Here is a 19,272-nt window from a genome sequence, read left to right as displayed (position 1 = left end):
TAAGGCAATTGGGGTTTAGTGACTTGCCCAGGGTCACATAGCTAGTTAGTGTCAAGTGTTTGGTCTGAGGCTGGATTTCAACTCAGGTCCTCCTGACTTCATGGCTGGTGCTCTATCCACTGAGCCACCTAGCTGCCCCTCAAAGGGCCACGCTTGAGGGCCTAGAGGGCCACATGTAACCTGGAGGCCAAAGGTTCCCCACCAGTAGGCTATTATAATACAATAAGCTATATAATAGTATTTTATTCCTCCCTTCCTTTTCCCTGTGCCAAATATAGATATGTCACCAAGTCTGTTTTTCTTGGGTACTAGAGCTAAGATTCTAAAAGACTTAATAATTTATTTAGTTTATTGATGAGGATATGCCCTGCAATGATATAGATCACAGAAGATGGTTCATCCCCTGCAATTGAAGCACCCACTTTAGATTTAGTCTCCCAAACATTCATTTTGCACTGGCAGGCAGAGGTCAATATCAATTGACCAGACTTAATTACCTTTTACCAGCATATAGTAAACTTATATAATAAGAACCATTAATATAAACAGTCCCCCAAAGTGGGAGACACATTCTTGAACAAATACACACTGGGTTCAGGTGAAATTAAGCTCATTCTTAGAGAGAGAGCATGTGACAAAAGAGTAACTCATAGCTACAACGTTGCTGGAATTCTTCCTTGCCCACCTTCCCAGGGTACTTGTGAATTTCTCATTAGGTGTGGTGTAGTTTTCTGTTTGACTGTTTGAAGAGTTCTAAAGTTTCCTTTGTTTGGGAGTTCATTTATGGCTTGTTCTATTTCTTTTTCTGAGTCTGGGTTATTTAAATTATTCATTTAGTCTAGAAATTTTATATTTTCATAAATCTTCATTTCCTTTGTTATCTGTTTTATTTGTATATAGTTGGGTAAAATATTTTCTGATATTTTCCTCATTTCTTGTGATTTCTCTTTTAATTTTTGATCCTAGTAATACTCTTTTTAAATTAAGTTACCCAATGGCTTATGTATTTTATTGTATTTTTAAAAACCAGTGTAAGAAAGATTTTAGGGGGTTAGGCTTCCACAGCAGGATAAGAAATTCCAAGATCTTGTTGATAGCCCCTCAACCAATCAGAAAGTACTCCAAACTTTTCTATAAACAACTGGTTCCTTAAGAAAGAGCCCTAGAAGCTAAACTGGTTGCAACTAGCTGGTTTCAAGGACAGGGCTTCCATTGGGTAAAGGCTTTTCTCCACCGCTGCTTGCTTAATAAGCTTATTGAATATAAGCTGACACACCCCAAGGGCCAAGATAGCCGCCATTTTTGAACATGGGACCCATGCAGTGGGCAGAGTTAACAAAACATGGGTAAACACGAGATGGGCTATCGAGGAAGGGGTGTAACTCAGATGAACCAGACCAATCGTAGCCCTGATGGGTGGAGTATGGATCTTACTAGTGGTTTAAAAGTGGATTCTACCACCGAACCAGTGCCCATGTGCTAGTAAAGTATATTGTGTTCCATTCTCTTGCAAGAAGCATAATAGAGACTTTTCTTCACTCACTCACTGTAGTAGATTTTTTGTTTCAGATTTTTCTAACAACCAGCTCCTAGTTTTATTATTACTATTTTTTACACTCAATTTTGTTAATCTTGTCATTGATCTTCACAATTTCCATTTTGGTTTTTAAATGGCGACTTAAAATTTGTTTTCTAGTCTTTTCAGTTAAATACCAATAAATCAGTGTGTTCTTTCTTTTGTTGATCCTTTGGCTACAGTCCAGAGATGTTATCTTGTTGTTGTTTTCTCTGTTTCTCTGATTTGTTCTTTGACTCACTATATTCTCTAGGATTAAGTAAATTGGGATTAAGTTTAATTTCCAATCTTTCCTTCAGTGGCCCTTTTAAAATATAAGTTCTGTTGCATTGTGATCAGTAAAGTATGTATTTATTATTTCTACTTTTATGCATTTGTGAGGGTTTTATGCTCTAACATGTGAACAGTTTTTTTAAATGTACCTGAGGACTGAGAAATATGCATACTCATTCTATTTCCATTTAGTAATTGCCAGAGATCTTTCATATCCAACTTTTATAAAATTCTATTCAAGTTCTTGCCTTCTTTATTTTTTGGTTAAATTTGTCAGTGTGTGAAAGGGGTACATTTGAGGTTTCCCACTTTCTCCTTGTTAATTGTTTAGCCATTAGATGCATATATGTATTTATGTTCAATGTCTGGTTTCTTTTAGCATATAATGAGTTTCCATGTTGGTCTGTTGTGGTTTTGGTTTTGTCTGATATCATGATGGATACTTCAATTTTTTTTTTTTTAGTTCTGTAGTGTGATAGATTTTTCTCTGTCTCCTTACTTCAGCTGTGTTGGAATCTTTACATTTTAGGTATGTTTCTTGTAAACAACATATTGATTGTTGGATTTTGCTTTCTAATCCAGCCTGCGCTCCTCTTCTGTTTTATTGGTGAGTGTATCCCATTCACATTGACAGTTATGATCGTTACTTGTGTGTTTCTCTCCATCCTGTTCTCTCATGGTTTTTCCACTCTTTCTCTCTCCCCTCTTTACAAAGAAGGAAGGTGTTGAGAGTGGGATGTGCTCAGCACCAGTGCTCAGTGGTGGTTTGGTCTCCTTTTGCTCCCCTAACCCTCTTCTTGACCCATCTTCTGAGGTTTTTGAGTTTGTTTTGCTTTTGACTAATTTCTGTCTCCCTGAATCTTCCTTTCCTCTTTGCTCCTCTTCTCCCCTCTCCTTGTTCTCTCCTGTTGCTTTGTTGATTTGAATGTATTACTACTCCAAACATGTGTATGTGAGTAGTCTACCCTCTTTTGACCAGTTCGTGTGAAAGTATAAAAATGAAATGAAAACAACTTCCTCCTGTACCTCCTCACTTCCCTATTTGTATAATCTTCCTGTTTTGCTTATTTAATATCTAATAAGCTGAGGCCATCAAGTAGAGTTCTCTGTTGTGTCATTCCCAGAAACTTGTTCTGTTTTGATTTTGCCAGGTGGACAGAACCTTGTTGGAGGGAGACCCTTCAAGGTGGTATTTTGTTCTGTTGATAAAATACTTTTTAAGTAATTGACAAACAGTAAGCAAAAGCACAGTAGGCTCTTCTACTCTACAACTTTCAGTCAGTTGCATGACTAAGATATGATCTTCGGTACAATGTTGGTTGTAAAAGCCTGCTTGTTTCCATCACAGACCTTCATGAAGGACGCCCACGAATGCAGGTATAAATTACAATCACAGATCATGTAGAAGTGGGAGGGAAGGCAGATTGTTTTTTGATATTCTGTCTTTTTTTTTTTCTTTTTGGTGAGGCAGTCGGGGTTAAGTGACTTGCCCAGGGTCACACAGCTAGTAAGTGTCAAGTGTCTGAGGCTGGATTTGAACTCAGGTCCTCCTGACTCCAAGACTGGAGCTCAATCCACTACACCACCTAGCTGCCCCCAGTCTTTTTTTTTTTTAATTAGTCCATATTTTTTCCAAGCCTCTCTCTTCTTTCCTGTATCATGAGAATTTAGTTCAGCAGTGTCCTCAAAATTTCATTGCCTCCATGACATACCTCCTCTCTTTATACTTCCCCTCTTTTCATCTCTGTTTCTTCAGTACCATTCCACTTCCTTGTTCAGTGTATGTTAGGACTATGGCGTAGAGAGTCTAAATGTGGTAGGAGACTCCACTGTTATTGATAGTGAGAAGAGTTAATTGTAAAAATGTTTATAAATCTCCATTTCTCATCTGTTGTCTGATTTCATCCTTAAATGCTCTCAGGAAGACTTGTCTTAGTTGTCTCTCAACAATCTTTCTATAAATGGTTCTATCCTCCACTGCTTCTGTTTTGAGGTAATACCACTCTTAAATTTCTGCTATCCTCTTCTTTAAGATTTTATAGATGAGTTATATTTTAAGTCATTGTTGTCTTTACTGTCATCGCTCTCTCTCCTTGAAAGAAGATCAGGTCTTTTGGTGTCATCATTATGGTGATTGATTTGCACAGTCAGTCACCATATTCTAAGGCATCTGTATCAATGACAGTCAAAAATACAAAATGGATAAAAGAACCCACAAAAGCTGTTCTGCATTCATGGCATTCTACTTCCCTTTTGTTTGCCTGCTTACACGACCGCAGTATGCTACCTCTTCTCACCTCTACCTCACAGAACCTCTCTGATTCTTCTAAGTTCAGTTTATGTGTCACCTCCTGTAGTCAGTCAGGCCTTTCTCAATTCTTCCCTCCCCCTCACCCCCAATATAGCACTTTGTATTTGGTGTCAACTTAACTATGTACATATTATTTTCCCCCAATAGGATTGTAAGCACCTAGAGGACAGGGACTGTTGAGTTTTGCTGTATCCTCAGTATAACATGAAATAGGTGCTTAACTGTTTGTTGATTGATAGATCAGATCATAGTTGCCTTTATTGCTCACCTTTTCTTCTCATTTTAGTCCTTCTTTTAACTTTGTATTGATTTTTTTTTGAACAAGTGTGTGGTCTGTACTCAAACAGCTCACTTGGAAATCACAGCCCCATGGTAATGAATCTTTTTCTTGTCTGTTAAAATTAAGTTTCATTCTTTATGATGTCATTTGGTATTCACTACGTTCAGCATCTCCAGACACCTTGAAGAAAATAATCATAATATATAGGAATGAGACTTCTATATATAGTAGAGCCTTTGCTCTGAACCATGTTTTCTGACTTGTTTTTTCACCATCCTCCCCTGTTCCCATCCTTTTCATTAAAGTTTTTAAGTATTAAAGTGTGTGTTGACTTCATTTGGAGGGGCTTATCAGTTTCTTTTGGTAGACTTTATTTACTTAGGCAGCTAGAGCAATGGGACTTGAGCCAGGAAGACCTCAGTTTCAGACACTTACTGGCTATGTGACCCTGGACAAGTCATTTAACCTTTGTTTGCCTCAATTTATTCATCTGTGAAATGACGATAATAATAATAGCACCTACCTGTCAGGGTTGCTGTGTAGGTGAAATGAAATATAATTCATAAAGAACTTAACACAGTGCCTGGCACATAGTAGATACTTAATGAATGCTTATTTCCTTCTCATCCTTTTCAAATAAATGTTGATGCTTAAGCAGAAATTATTTTCATGGTGCTCTCCTTGCCAATGTTATCCTGAGCAATGCAATATGAGATGACAAAACATTCCATGAAATGTTTATTGTTGCCCTTGGATGCGTGATAAAACTAACTCTACCAACTCTTTTGTTTGCCTCTTCAAGTAGCACCTGTGAGCCATCAGTGCAAGGAGCTGCAACTTTTTTGTTGTGTTCAATTAAGAATAAGATTGTCAAGATAGATGTGATTAATTTCTTTCAATAGTATGTCCATTCTGTGGACAATCAATTGGATTTTCTTCCTCTGTAAGATGAGACAGGACGGGCATAGATCAAACAACAGGCATTTACTAATCTTTAGAAATGTATGATGGGCTCACCCTGTTGTTCTGGCAATGGCGGGGCGGGGCGGGGGGGGGGACGACAGCAAGACTACGTAGACGACTCTTCAGTTTATTTTGTGGTGTCCATTAGGCCATACGTGATAGTAGCAAGTGCTTCTAAGTGTAGCTTCTATTTATAGTAGATCCAGAGATCCATGTGTTTTCTTTGGCATGAAAAGTATTCTTTTTAGAGCATTGTGGGGATAGGGAGAATAATACAAAGAGGGGGGTTGTTGGTTCTGTGGTGTGATGTTGCCTCTAGCGAGAGAGCATGAAAGTGGGTTGGGGAGGAAGGTGAAGTCATTGAAAAGGTAGTGAGGATAACACAGTCATGCAGGTGATTATGTAAACAACCAAATATCATTTGATTGAGAGGTTGGCTATCCTAGGCAGTAATTGCTCTTTGTACCCCTTAGAGAAACATGAAGCGCAGTGGAAGCAGACACTGTTTGCACAGGAGAAGTAGGTTCAGCTCCCGTGAGAGAGACTGGCTGAAAGAGGATGTGAAGAGAGGCTGTGTCTACCTCTATGGAGCAGAAACAGCTACGGCCACTGCCACTGCCCCTGCCTCCGTGGCCAGCACTGTCACGTCGTCCTCTTCTGATTTACACCTCGTCCTTTGCACGGTAGAGACACCAGCATCCGAGATATGTGCTGGACAGGGAAAGGAAAGCCTTTATTTACAGCTCCACGGAGACCTGGTCAGGTAAGTGTGGAGTTACACCCTGTTTTCTTAGGGAATATATAAATACAATTAAGGCATACTGCCTGAAAATGGATTATAGGGAGAGGAGTCTTGAATTATGCTGGGATTGATGTGATTGTGGAGGGACTAGACTCAGCTAAATAGAAGCTTTGCTTTTAGAATGCTTAACAGAGAGAAATTTGAAGATTTAAATTGTGGAATGTCGGGTATAAAAATTTGTGTAGTTATTTCAGTTGGTTTATAGCTGGCATTTATTGGATCTACCTCAAGAGGAATGAATTTTTTAAAAAAATAAAATTTTGATATCACCCACATTTCCTGACATGTCCCTTCTACTCCCAGAGAACCATCCCTGATAACAAAGAATAAAAAAGAGGAAAAAAAAACAGGTCTAGCAAAACCAACCAACACATCGAAAAATCTGATGTTATAATGCAACAGTTCCCCGTGCATAATCCCCCATCTCTGCAAAGAGGATGGGCAGGTACCCTCTTGTATGGTTCCTCTGGAGCACAGCTCGGTTATTCCAGTCTCTCAGCATTCACTTGAGTTTGTTGTGTTGTTCTTCCCTTTCACGTTGCCCAAGTCATTGTGTATATCGTGTTTCACCTGGTATCTGTTATATATCAGTTTGGGGAAGAATCTTTTCATGGATCCATGTTTTATACTTCATATTAAGCGTGTAATAGGATTTATGGACTTTTAGAGGTAAACGCCTTCATTTTGCCAGTGAGGAAACTCAGGTCCAGAGAATTTCCCTGATTTGTGAAGAGCAGTGCTGAGATTAGAGCCTGGTTCTCTTGCTTTCTGATTCCACTGTACTTTCTATTATCCTACACTGTCTATGAGATGGTGCTCCTCTTACCATATCCCTGTGAGGTATGTGCAGAGAAGGATGTGACTTGTCCAAGGTCGCAACTAGGAAATGTAACTTCACCTCTAACTCAAAGTCTAATATTCTTTCTTTAACATTAAACTGGGTAACTCCACACTATTATTAGCCTTTTTTTTTCATATTAGCACTAATTGTTCTTAGCATGTGTCCAGTTTATATTTATATGGTTTGGACTATATGAGAGCATATCTCAATTTACACTTTAATTGATTTCCTAAAAAGGTGTGTGAATAATTTTTTCCCTACCTTTCCAGTCTTATAGCTATACCTCTCCTGAAAACTTTCACTTGGTCCCTCCGCCCCCATCCCCCACCCCACTTTCCAGTCTTCTCACACCTTATTCTTCACCACATATTCTTGGATCTGATGACACTGACCGTCTAGCTGTTCCTCAGACCTGACATTTCATCTGTCAGCTGTGAGTGTTTTCACTGGCCGTTTGCCTGAAACTCTCTCCTTCCTCCTCTCTGTCTCATGGCTTTCTTCAGGTCTCAACTGAAGTCCTGCCTTCTTTATGCAAGAAACCTTTCCCAGTCCCCCTTAATCTTAGCGCCTTCTCTCTCTTGATTATCTCCAGCATGTCATGGTTATCTTTTTTGTACATAGTTGTTTGCATGCTGTCTTCTCCAATAGACTGTGAGCTTCTTGAGAGCTGGGATTGTCTTTTGCCTTTCTTTGTATACTCAATGCTTAACATGGAACCCATAACATAGTAGGAACTTAATAAATGCTAGTTGACTATAACTAAATTGAATCAGTTACTCTAATATTATAATTTCAGATATTTCTTACCTTGGTATCTGATCTTTAGTTTTCATTTTCTTCATTCCCCATCTCCTTTGTCAAGTAGATAATATACATCACTTTCCTTGACTGCACTGCAGTTTTAGATACTGTTAACCAGTCCCTCCTCTTGTATACTCTGTCCTTTCAGCTTCTGTGACTGTTCTCTTAACTACTTGTCACAACATTCCTTCTTACATTTTCCTTTTCTGGGTCACCATCCATCTCTTGCCACCTTGGTTGGCATAGGTGTTCCATAGGTCTCTATTCTGGATCCTCTTCTTAGTTTTTTCGATATCATAAAAACTTATGAGGTTCAAGTATTACTTCTACATAGATGACTCCCAAATCAATACATCCAGTTATAATTTCTCTCCTGAACTCTAATTATACTTCATCAGCTGTCAGCTGGATATCTCCTTTTGGATGTCCCTCATGCATCTCATATACGGATATATTGTGTCCAAAACAGGATTCACTAACTCCTTCACATCATCTCCCCTAACCTTCCTACCAGCTTCTCTTCTTGGTTGAATGTACAACCATCTTTCTAGGCACTCAGGTTCATAATCTTAGAGTCATCTTTCACTCTTCCCTCTCTCTCTTATCCCCTCAGTATCCAACCATTTGTCAAATCTCATCCATTCAACTTCTCTAAAAACTTTCACATATCCTTTCCCCTCATGCAGCCACTGCCTTAGCACTGCCATCACTTCTTGCCCTCACTGGTTGTAGCTTCCTCATTAGTCTTCTTGCTTCCAGTTTCTCTCTTCTCAAATCTGTTTTCCAGACAGCTGCCAAATCTTGTCCAGAAACCTTCCTTGCTTCCCTGCTGCAGCCTTTTGGATAAAATATAAATTTCTTAGCTTGACATTGAATGCTTTCTACAGTTCAGCTTCTACCTGCATTTGCAGCCTTACTTCATTCTAGTCCTCATTTTTATTATCTTAGCTCATTCTACCTGTGAGCAATTGATATTTTCCAGTTGTTTAGATCTGACTTTATTTATATGAAAAGTGTTTTGTAATTGTGTCCATATAGTTCCTGGGTTTGTCTTGGCAAGTAGATTCCCAAATATTTTATATTGTTTACAGTTATTTTAAATGAAATTTCTCTTTCTATCTCTTGCTGCCGAACTTTGTTAGTAATCTATAGAAATGCTGATGATTTATGTGGGTTTATTTTATATCCCACAACTTTGCTAATGTTAATTTTTTCAAGTAGTTTTTTAGTTCCTTCTCTTGGATTCTCTAAATATATCATCATATCTGCAAAGAGTGGTAGTTTTGTTTCCTCGTTGCCTATTTTAATTCCTTCAATTTCTTTTTCTTATTGCTAAAGCTAACATTTCTAGTGCGGTTTTGAATAATAGTGATGGTACAATGGGCATCTTTGTTTCATCTCTGATCTTATTGGAAAGGCTTCTAGCTTATCCCCATTACATATAATGCTTGCTGATAGTTTAAGATAGATACTACTTATCATTTTAAGGACAACTCCACTTATTCCTATGTTTTCTAGTGTTTTTATTAGGAATGGGTGTGATATTTTGTCAAAAACTTTTTCTGCATCTATTCGGATAATCTTATTATTTCTATTTATTTTGTTATTGATTTGGTCAGTTATACTGATCGTTTTCCTAATACTGAACCAAAACTGCTTTCCTGGTATAAATCCCACCTGGTCGTAGTGCATTATCCTGGTGATAAATTGCTGTAATTTCCTTGCTGATATTTTACTTAAAATTTTTGCATCAATATTCTTTAGGGAAATTGGTCTATAATTTTCTTTCTCTGCTTTAGCTCTTCTTGACTTAGGTATCAATACCATATTTGTGTCATAAAAGGAGTTTGGTAGGACTCCTTCACCTATTTTCCCAAATAGTTCATACAGTATTGAAATTAACGGTTCTTTAAATGTTTGTAAATCTGTCTGGCCCTGGGGATTTTTTCTTAGGTAGTTCATTGATGACTTCTTCAATTTCTTTTTCTAAAATGAGGTCATTTAAGTATTATATTTCCTCTTCTGTTAGTCTGGGCAATTTATATTTTGTAAATATTTATCTATTTCACTTAGATTGTCAGATTTATTGGCATACTACTGGGCAAAATAGTTCCGAATTATTGCTTTAATTTCCTTTTCATTGGTGGTGAATTCACCCTTTTCATTTTTGATACTGTTAATTTAGTTTCTTTTCTTTTTTTAAATCAAATTAACCAAAGGTTTATCTGTTTTATTTTTTTCCCCATAAAATCAGCAGTTTTATTTATTAGTTCAATAGTTTTCTTTCAGTTTTATTAATCTCTCCTTTGATTTTCAGGATTTCTACTTTGATGTTTAATTGGGGATTTTTCATTTGTTCTTTAGTTGCAAGCCCAGTTCATTGATTTGTTCTTTTCCTATTTTATTCATGTAAGCATTTAGAGATGTAAAATTTCCCCTAAGTACTGCTTTGGCTGCATCCCATAAATTTTGGTATATTGTCTTGTGATTGTTATTCTCTTTGATGAAATTATTGATTGTTTCTGTGATTTGTTGTTTGATCCACCCATTCTTTAGAATTAGATTATTTAGTTTCCAGTTAAATTTTTTTTTTTTTTTTTTTTGGTTTAGTGAGTGTTATGTGTCTGAGGTCGAATTTGAACTCAGGTCCTCCTGAATCCAGGCCCGGTGCTCTATGCACTGTGCCATCTAGCTGCCCCTTCCAATTAATTTTTAATCTGTGCTTCCATAGCCCTTTATTACATGTAATTTTTATTGTATCATGATTTAAAAAGGATGCATTTAATATTTCTGCCTTTCCACATTGGATTGTGAGGTTTTTATGCCCTAATACATAGTCAGTTTTTGTGTAGGTGCTATGTACCACTGGGAAAAAAGTATATTCTTCCCTGTTTCCATTCAGTTTTCTCCTGAGGTCTGTCATATCTAACTTTTCCAAAATTCTGTTCACCTCCTTAACTTCTTTCTTGTTTATTTTGTGATTAGATTTATCTAGTTCTGAGACGGGAAGGTTGAGGTCCCCCACTAGTATAGTTTTGCTGTCTGTTTCCTCCTGTAACTCATTTAACTTCTTTAGAAATTTGGATACTATACCACTTGGTGCACATGTTTAGTATTGATATTACTTCATTGTCTATAGTACCTTTTAGCAAGATGTAGTTTCCTTCCTTGTCTCTTTTAATTAGCTCTGTTTTTGTTTTTGCTTTGTCTGAGATCAGGATTGCTACCTTTGCTTTTTTTTTTTTTTTTTAACTTCAGCTGAAGCATAATACATTCTGCTCTAGCCTTTTACCTTTACTCTGTGTGTGTGTGTCTCTCTGCTTCAGATGTGTTTCTTGTAAATAACATATTGTAGGATTCTGGTTTTTAATCCACTCTGCTATCCACTTTCATTTTATGGGCGAGTTCATCCCATTCACATTCACAGTTATGGTTACTAACTGTTTATTTCCCTCCATCCTATTTTTACCGTTTATACTCTTCTTTTTCTCTTTTCACTCTGTCCTTCCTCACCAGTATTTTGCTTCTGACCACCACCTCCATCAATCTGCCCTCCCTTCTATCGGCCTCCCATCCCCTTTTCTTTTCCTCTTTCCCTCCTGCTTTCCTATAGGGTAGGATAGATATCTGTACTAGACTGAATGTGTATCTTATTTGCTCTTTGAGCCAAATCTGATGAGAGTAAGGTTCAAACAATACTCCCCCCGACTATAATAGGTCTTTCACACCTCTTCATGTGATATAATTTACCTTATTCTGCCTCCTCTTTCCCTCTTCTCCCAGTACAATCCTTTTTTTAACCCCTTAATTTTTTTTTAATATCATATCAAAGTCAATTTATTACCTACATGCTCTGTCTATATAAATACTCTTTCTAACTGCCCTAATAGAAATACGGTTGTTAAGTATTACAAGTATCATCTTCCCATGTAGGCATGTAAACAGTTTAACCTTATTGAATAATGTTTTGTTCTTTCCTGTTTACCTTTTTATGCTTTTCTTGAGTGTTGTATTTGAAAATCGAATTTTCTGTTCAACTTTGGTCTTTTCGTCAGTAAAATTTGAAAGTCCCCTATTTCATTGAATATCCATTTTTTCCCCTGAAAGATTATACTCATTTTTTTCTGGGTAGTTGATTTTTGGTTGTAATCCAAGCTCCTTTGTCTTCCAGAATATCATATTCTAAGCCCTCTCATCCTGTAATATAGAAGCTGCTAAGTCCTGGGCAATCCTGACTGTGGCTCCCTGATATTTGAATTGTTTCTTTCTGACTGCTTGTAGTATTTTCTCCTTAACCTGAGAGTTGTGGAATTTGGATGTAATATTCCTTGGAGTTTTCATTTTGGGATCTCTTTTAGGAGTTGATTGGTAGATTCTTTCAGTTATTCATTACCCTCTGGTACTATGACATCAGGGCAGTTTTTCTTGATAATTTCTTGAAAGATGATGTTCAGGCTGTTTGTTTATTTTTTAAATCATGACTTTCAGGTAGTTCACTAATTCTTAAATTATCTCTCCTGGATGTGTTTTCCAGTGAGGTGTTTTATGTTTTCTTCTATTTTTTCATTCTTTTGATTTTGTTTGATTGATTCTTGAAGTCTCATAGTTTCATTAGTTTCCACTTGCCTGGTTCTAATATTTAAGGAATTATTTTCTTCAGTGAGCTTTTGTACTTCCTTTTCCATTTGACCAATTCTACTTTTTAAGGCGTTATTTTCTTTTTCCCAGCTCTTGATTCTTTTTTCATTATTCTGTTGTATCACTCATTTCTTTTCCCAATTTTTCTTCTACTTCTCTTATTTGATTTTTAAAATCCTTTTTGAGATCTTCCAAGAGGGCTTTTTGGGCTTGAGACCATTTGATACTCTTTGAGATTTCACATGTAGGTATTTTGACATCGTTGTCCTCTTCTGAGTTTGTGTTTTGATCTTCCTTGTTGCCATAGTACCTTTCTAAGGGCTCGTTTTTGTTTTTTGCTCATTTTCCAGTCTATTTTGTGACTTTTAAAGTTGAGCTCTGCTACTGGGACACAGGGGGTATTGTTCCAAGCTTCTTGTGCTGGGGCCAAGGGTCTGGTCACTGGCTTTCTGTGCTGGATTGTGTGGGCCTGGCAGTTTGCTCACTGCAGTAATGTGGCCTGGCCTAGACATGCCTGTTGTGCCCTGGATTCTGGGGCTGCAGTTGACCTCCTGAGCTGGGGCTGAAGGCCTCGTAGCTAATCTGCTGTGCTGCTGGCCTGCTGAGCTACAACTGTGGAGCCTCCGTTGCTGATCTATGCTGTGGCTAAGGGCCTAAGGCTGGCTTGCTCAGATACTGCCTGTACTGGGTTGTGCTCCCTTTTTACCCACATGAGACAGACCTTTCCTGAAGTCCTTCCAAGTTCTCTTGGGCTGGAGAATTGTTTCACCCCATCTTCTTGTGGGTTCTGTTACTCCAGAATTCATTTAGAGGCTTGACTTAACGTTATTTCAAGGGAAACTGGGGAGAGCTTAGGCAAGTTCCTGGCTTTTTTCTGCCATCTTGGCTCCTAGGAGTTTTTTTAAAAGAATAAAAAGTTTAGTGAACTTAACCATTTGAAAATGTCTGACATATCATTGTACCGCAAGCAAGATTCTCACCTCCACAAATTGATATGGGGCAGTGTTATTACACTTCTCACAGGAGCATGCCTTGTTTCTTGTATTTATCTTTGGTCATCCTTCTTGTTTTCATCTTCTGCACATGCCTTTTTTAAAATCTAAGACTGTTGAATTCCCTGTACTGTCATCTACTTCGTTCACTTTAGACAGCTCTTCCTTTTCCTCCTCATTGAATTTGTTTGTATGTTCAAATTTCAGTCTTTTCATCCCTTCTCAGTTAACCATGTTCTTCTATAAATTATAGTCCATGAAATTCTATCCTTTTCCCAAACTCTTTTAAATTGGCTCTTCCCAGATCTAGAGTGCATATCAGACTGTACCTGTCTTCTTTTTCTTCTCTTTGAAAACTTCTGTGATGTGTAGTAATCACTTCCTGCCTTCCTTTTTAATGTCCCCTTTATGTCAAGGGTGCTGTCATTTTTACCCAGCAACCAGTTCCATCTTTTGGGGGAGAATCAGATTTAGAATAGCATTGGCCTTTATTGGTTCTCTCAGGTTTGATCTCTGTGGCCCAGAGCATTGTGAGGATGTGACTTGTCCAATGTCACAGAGCCATTCTGTGTCAGAAGTAAAACTTGAACTCAGGTCTTCCTGTATCTGAGATGTAGTTCTCTGTCTACTATGCCATTTCTATTTTTGATGAAGCACTTCTGTTTATTAAAGTCAATCTGAATGTCAAAGTACTAGAAACTTCACCTATAGTGTTACCTCCTGACTTAATGAGCATAACTCTGTTCTCTAATGAATTGGGCTTCAGGATTGGACTTTGTACGTTACCTCCATACCATCGGGTATACACTAAAAAGCAGAATGAAATCATTTTCACTGAATTGAGAGGAGAACGTGTCAGTTAATTTAATAGGGTCGTAGATTTAGAGCTGGAAGGGACCTCCAGGCAATCCAGGCCAACTCCCATATTTGTAGATGACCGACAGAGGCCCAGAATGTGAAGCGACTTGCCCCAAGGTCACACAGGTGGTAAGTGGTCGAGTCTGGATTTGAACACAGGCCCTTAGACTCCAAAAGTTTTTCCCTGCCCCATGCTTTATCTCCAGGCTATGTTTTGGTGTGTGTATGTGTGTACCTATTTAATTTTTAAAATATCTTTTTGTTCATGTATTTGGTTTTATATCCACATCTCTCCTACTGTATCCTTTTCCCTACCCCTTGCCAGAGAGCAATCCCTTATAATAAAGATTTTTTAAAAGGAAGGAAAAAAAAGTTCAGCAAACTGTCTGTCTGACGTAGAGTATTTGGCACCTGTGGACTTACATCTGCAAAGTGCCAAGGGTTGTGGGGTGGAGGTGTCTTCTCATATGTAGATGTATTTTATGTGATTTAGTACCCTTTATGTCAGAGTGTTGCTATTAATATTCCTTCTGTCAGACTTTTTTACCATTAGCAGTTACATATTTGAGTTATAATAGATGTAACTTATGTTATACTGTTGCATTGCCACATAAAGCAAAATGACCTACAGAAATCTGGATTTTATGACCATTAATGAAACTTTGTTTGAGTCACCAGGATACATCATTTAACAGTGGAATCCCTTTGATTTGAGGGCATGTGAAAAGAAAACATTTCAATTAATCTGGATAAAACATTTATTAAGCATTTACTCTGTGCCAGACACTGTGCTAAGATTAGTTTGTTATATTTTTTTTCTGTGAAAAATGGGCCACTTTGTTAAAGGCTAGAATCTATCTATTGGGATACAAAGAAAAGCCTCACAGTTATGTGATAAATGGTCTAAGATAAATTTTAGTTTCTGATTTGGAATAGTCTGGATTCTATAAATGTAGTTATGGTAGCAGTAGAAATTAGTATTGTGTAAATTTATAATGAAATAGAACTTTACTTTAGAATTATAGTTGAAAGCAGCCTTAAAAACCATCTAGTCCGGCATTCTTCACCTTCTTTTTGTCCTGGACTCCTTTTGGTGGTCTGGTGAAGCCTATGCACTCCTTCCCAAGTGCTTTAGAATGCATGAAATATATAGGATAGCAAAGGAAATCAATTATATTGAAATAGTCATTAGAATATATATGTTTAAAAATTCATAGGCCCACCCTGATCAGTGGTCCAAATTCCTTATTTTACAGATGAGAAAATGGAGGCCCAGAGAAATTAAGTGATTTATGTATGTCATGAGTGAGGACTGAGTATGGGAATAAAACCACCAAGATCTGACTTATTTCTGGGCAATGTACATTATACTACTCTGACTTTCTAGTTATTTTGAACTGCAGAAGTGATAAACAACTGACTAATGAAGATTACTGTAATTATTTCCTTCTAATTATAAAGAATTGCCCCTTTGAACATGTTTGATTTTATACAGTAGTCCTAGGCAATTTTAAAAAATGACTAACATCTCTAAGATTTAATAAAACTAGCTTAAATCAGTCAACAAGCATTTATTAATTGTCTGAGCTAAATGAGCTAAATGCCGGGCCTACAAAGAAAGGCAAAAAACCCTCTGGGAACTCACCCCAGATATAGACGGTGCAAATAGAAGGTATTCTTAGAGGTTTGGCCCATCAGAGAGAACCAGGAAAAGCCTCCTGCCTAGAAAATTGAGCTAGTCTGGGAAGTTAAGAATCAGCAGTGAGGAAAAGGGTTGGGGAACAGCCAATACAAGGAGAGATTTGGGAGATTGGAGTTTTGTATGTGAGGAACAAGTAAGCCAGTGTAGCTAAATGGTACCTACGGTGCATGGAAGACAGACTAGCAGGGGTTGGCAAACTGTATCCTGGCCTGTTTTTGTAGGACCCGAGAGCGAAGGATTTTTTTATATTTTGAAAAAGTTGGGGAAAAAAAATCCAACAACATTCTTAGCTTTCCCACATTTGGTCTGCAGGCTGTAGTTTGTCAGGCCTGGGCTAAAGCATTACAAAATTGGAGAAGAAGAAAGTGGCCAGGTTTGTGAAAGCCTTTACATTCCAAACTAGATTTTACATTTGATCCTTGAGGTAATAAGGAACCATGGAGGTTTTTTTTTAATAGGAGAGTGACATGGTCAGACTTGTGCTTTAGGAAAATCAGTTCAGTAACTGGGTGGAGTATGGTTTGGAATGGGAATAAACTTAAGGCCAGGGGCTAGTTAGAGAAGGATCTTGGAATAGTCCAGGGGAGAGGGGAGTGTGAATTTGAACAGGGGTGGTGGTTGTATGAGTGGAGATGAGGGAACATACTTGAGAGGTGTTTGCAGAGGTAGAAATGCCAAGATTCAGCAATGAATTGGGTATTTGATGTAAAAATGAGGAGGGGAAGAAAACACCAAGGTTTGTAAGCTGGGGTGACTGGGACAGTGAGGGTATTCAGGGTAGTGCCCTGAAGAGTAAAGAGAGAGTTGTGAAGAGAAGAAAATTAGGGGCAAAGCCAACAAGTTCTGTTTTAGACATGTTGAGTTTTAGAAACCTACAGGACTTCCAGTTCAAATTAGAGATGTGTGAAATGCAGGGTGGAGGAAGGTACTGGAGCTCAGAAGAGAGATTTGGGGTAGCTGTATTGATCTGGGCGTCATCTGCATAAAGATGAGAGTTGAATCCCTTGGAGCTGATGAAAGCTAGATAGTACTAGGGGAGAAGAGAAAGAGAACCCAGGAATTTAGGTGACACTTTTAAGATAAGCAGAGTGACATCTTAGTGTGTGAATCATATAATCGAAACTGCCTTTGGGGTTTGGGGTCCTTTATTCTAATTCCTTCCCTGTCATTGATTTTCTAGACTTTTTTGTGTATGGGGGGGGTGCAAATCACTGAATATCTTTGTTACTCTGCTTTTGTAAAATTAGAGTGGAAGCAACCTGTTTCTTTTGTAGAATTTGTGGCTAACAAAAAGATAATAAGTCTGTGAAGAGCACTTCAAACATAAATTACTTCAAAATACAAGATAAATTATTGATTTTTAGCATTTTCTATCCTTATTCTTAATAACATTGAGGCTTTTATTTGAAGCTGATGCCAAGAATGCCCACTAAGCCTTATTCCAGGGGTGGGGAACCTGCAGCCTCACTTGCGAGGCCCACTTGAGGACCTAGAAGGAGCCACATGTGGCCCTGAGGCTTCAGGTTCCCCACTTCTGCCTCATTTCCAATTCAGCTGTTGATTTAAGAAAATTAATAAATCCTTTTCTGTGACTGCATTTTGGGGATCTCAGCTTGTTTCGTATTACTGATTAGAATTCACATTTGTGAAATGTTTTGAATAAAATTTAACTTTTATATGTCTTTGATGTGTCTTAATTGCAGATACAAACATAGTATATTTGCAGTACTAGAACAACATTGCTCTCAACAAGAAGCCATGAGTGTTACTGATAAACATACTGTATTGGCTGTTTGGTGGAGGAATGGGCATATGTGCATGCATTTAGCTTTTATGAGGATTGTTGTAGAAATTCAGAACACTTAAGGAAGAGTCTTACTGTCTCATTAGAGCAGTTGTTTCATATGCACATTTAAACTCTGTACCAACATTTCTAGTGGCCCATCTCTCCCCTTCCCTCCCCGATACTTGTTTTACACCCTATCACTTTGACGTATGAGAGATTTAACAAATAGCTAATTGTTAGCTATTTGTTAGTTTTTAGAACTTTGAAACACAAAATTGAGTTGTAAGCAGATTACAACTTTTTCCATCCCCCACTCCACGACACTTAAGGGGATGAGTTTAATGAGTAAAGTGGAATTAGCCCTTTGCTGTACTTGTTTTTGTAGTTCTTGAAATGCCGCATATTTTACTAGTTGATGCCAGTTAACAATGGCAGATGTTGAGGATCCTCTGAATTTTCCAGAGGGAAGATTCTGAGTTGCTATGGAAACATGCAAAACAAAAGTTTCACAACGTGGATGGCATTTCTGTAATCTAGGGAACAGGGCTATGCCTATCTTTAGATCTGTCAGTTGGTCAGTAAGCATTTAAGTGTGTACTATGTGTCAGGCACTGTGGTAAACACAGGATAGTAAGAAAGACCTTTTCCTGATGGAACTCACATCTCACTGTAGGAGGCATATAAAAACAACTAGGTGTGCATACAAGATCCATTCACAGTAAATAGAGTGGAAGGCACTAGCAGGTAGGGGGGGACAAAGGAAGGTGGTCTATGAGCTGTCTTGAAGGAAGCTAGGGAAACTCAAAGTTGTAAATGAGGAGAACTTGCCTTCCTTGCACGTGTGGCAACCATTACCGAAAGTGTGAAATAGTAGAGGCAATGTCATGGAAGGAACAACAAATAGGCTGGTATAGTGGAATCATAGAGTGAAGACAGGGGAGCAAAGTATGAGAAGACTCGGAAGACAGGAAGTGGCCAGATTGTGAAGGGCTTCATAAGTGACATACTTTATATTTGGTCAGAAGGATCTGGATTGGGCATTAAATTTTGGTAACATTAACCTCAGGGGAAGGCAGGAAAGGTTACTGGGTGATAGTGGCAGAATCTGAAAGTGACAGTGGGAAAGAAGCACAGAGTAAGTCATGGGACATCAAAGAAAGTGGTCACTATTGGAAAGGATGTCAAGAGAAGTAATGTCATCAAGAGAGAACTAGGTCTCAGAGGTCAGAAGACAGAAGGAGTGAGAAAGGAGGAGGTTTAAGATGAAAGGCCGAAGTGGGGGTGGGCAGGTTTGGAATGGAACATAGAAGTGGGGTAGGGATAAGTAGGTGGGAATACAGAGTTGTATGTTGGCAGCCAGAGGTTCAGAATCACAAGGGTAAGTGCACTAACCTTTGAGGAATTAGTTCAGGCATAGGATCAGTGGTTGGAGAGAGGTCTGTTGAGAGA

General features: G+C 38.1%; 1 protein-coding gene across 2 annotated transcripts in view; it reads left to right on the top strand.

Moving 5' to 3' along the window:
* The window catches only part of PHLPP2 (PH domain and leucine rich repeat protein phosphatase 2), a 98,247-nt gene that overhangs the window by 10,808 nt on the left and 68,167 nt on the right, over positions 1-19,272 (top strand). For both annotated transcript variants that reach the window (XM_027847621.1, XM_027847622.1), the window contains exon 2: positions 5,877-6,166. In XM_027847621.1, the coding sequence (XP_027703422.1) occupies positions 5,883-6,166 (284 nt within the window). In that variant the 5' untranslated portion in view covers positions 5,877-5,882. The remainder of the gene's footprint in view (positions 1-5,876; positions 6,167-19,272) is intronic.

This window comes from Vombatus ursinus, unplaced genomic scaffold, assembly GCF_900497805.2.
Source record: "Vombatus ursinus unplaced genomic scaffold, bare-nosed wombat genome assembly UNPS02005286.1, whole genome shotgun sequence".
Classification (NCBI taxonomy): domain Eukaryota; kingdom Metazoa; phylum Chordata; class Mammalia; order Diprotodontia; family Vombatidae; genus Vombatus; species Vombatus ursinus.
Note: the sequence above shows the minus strand (reverse complement) of the source record. Positions and strands in the feature narration are given on the sequence as shown.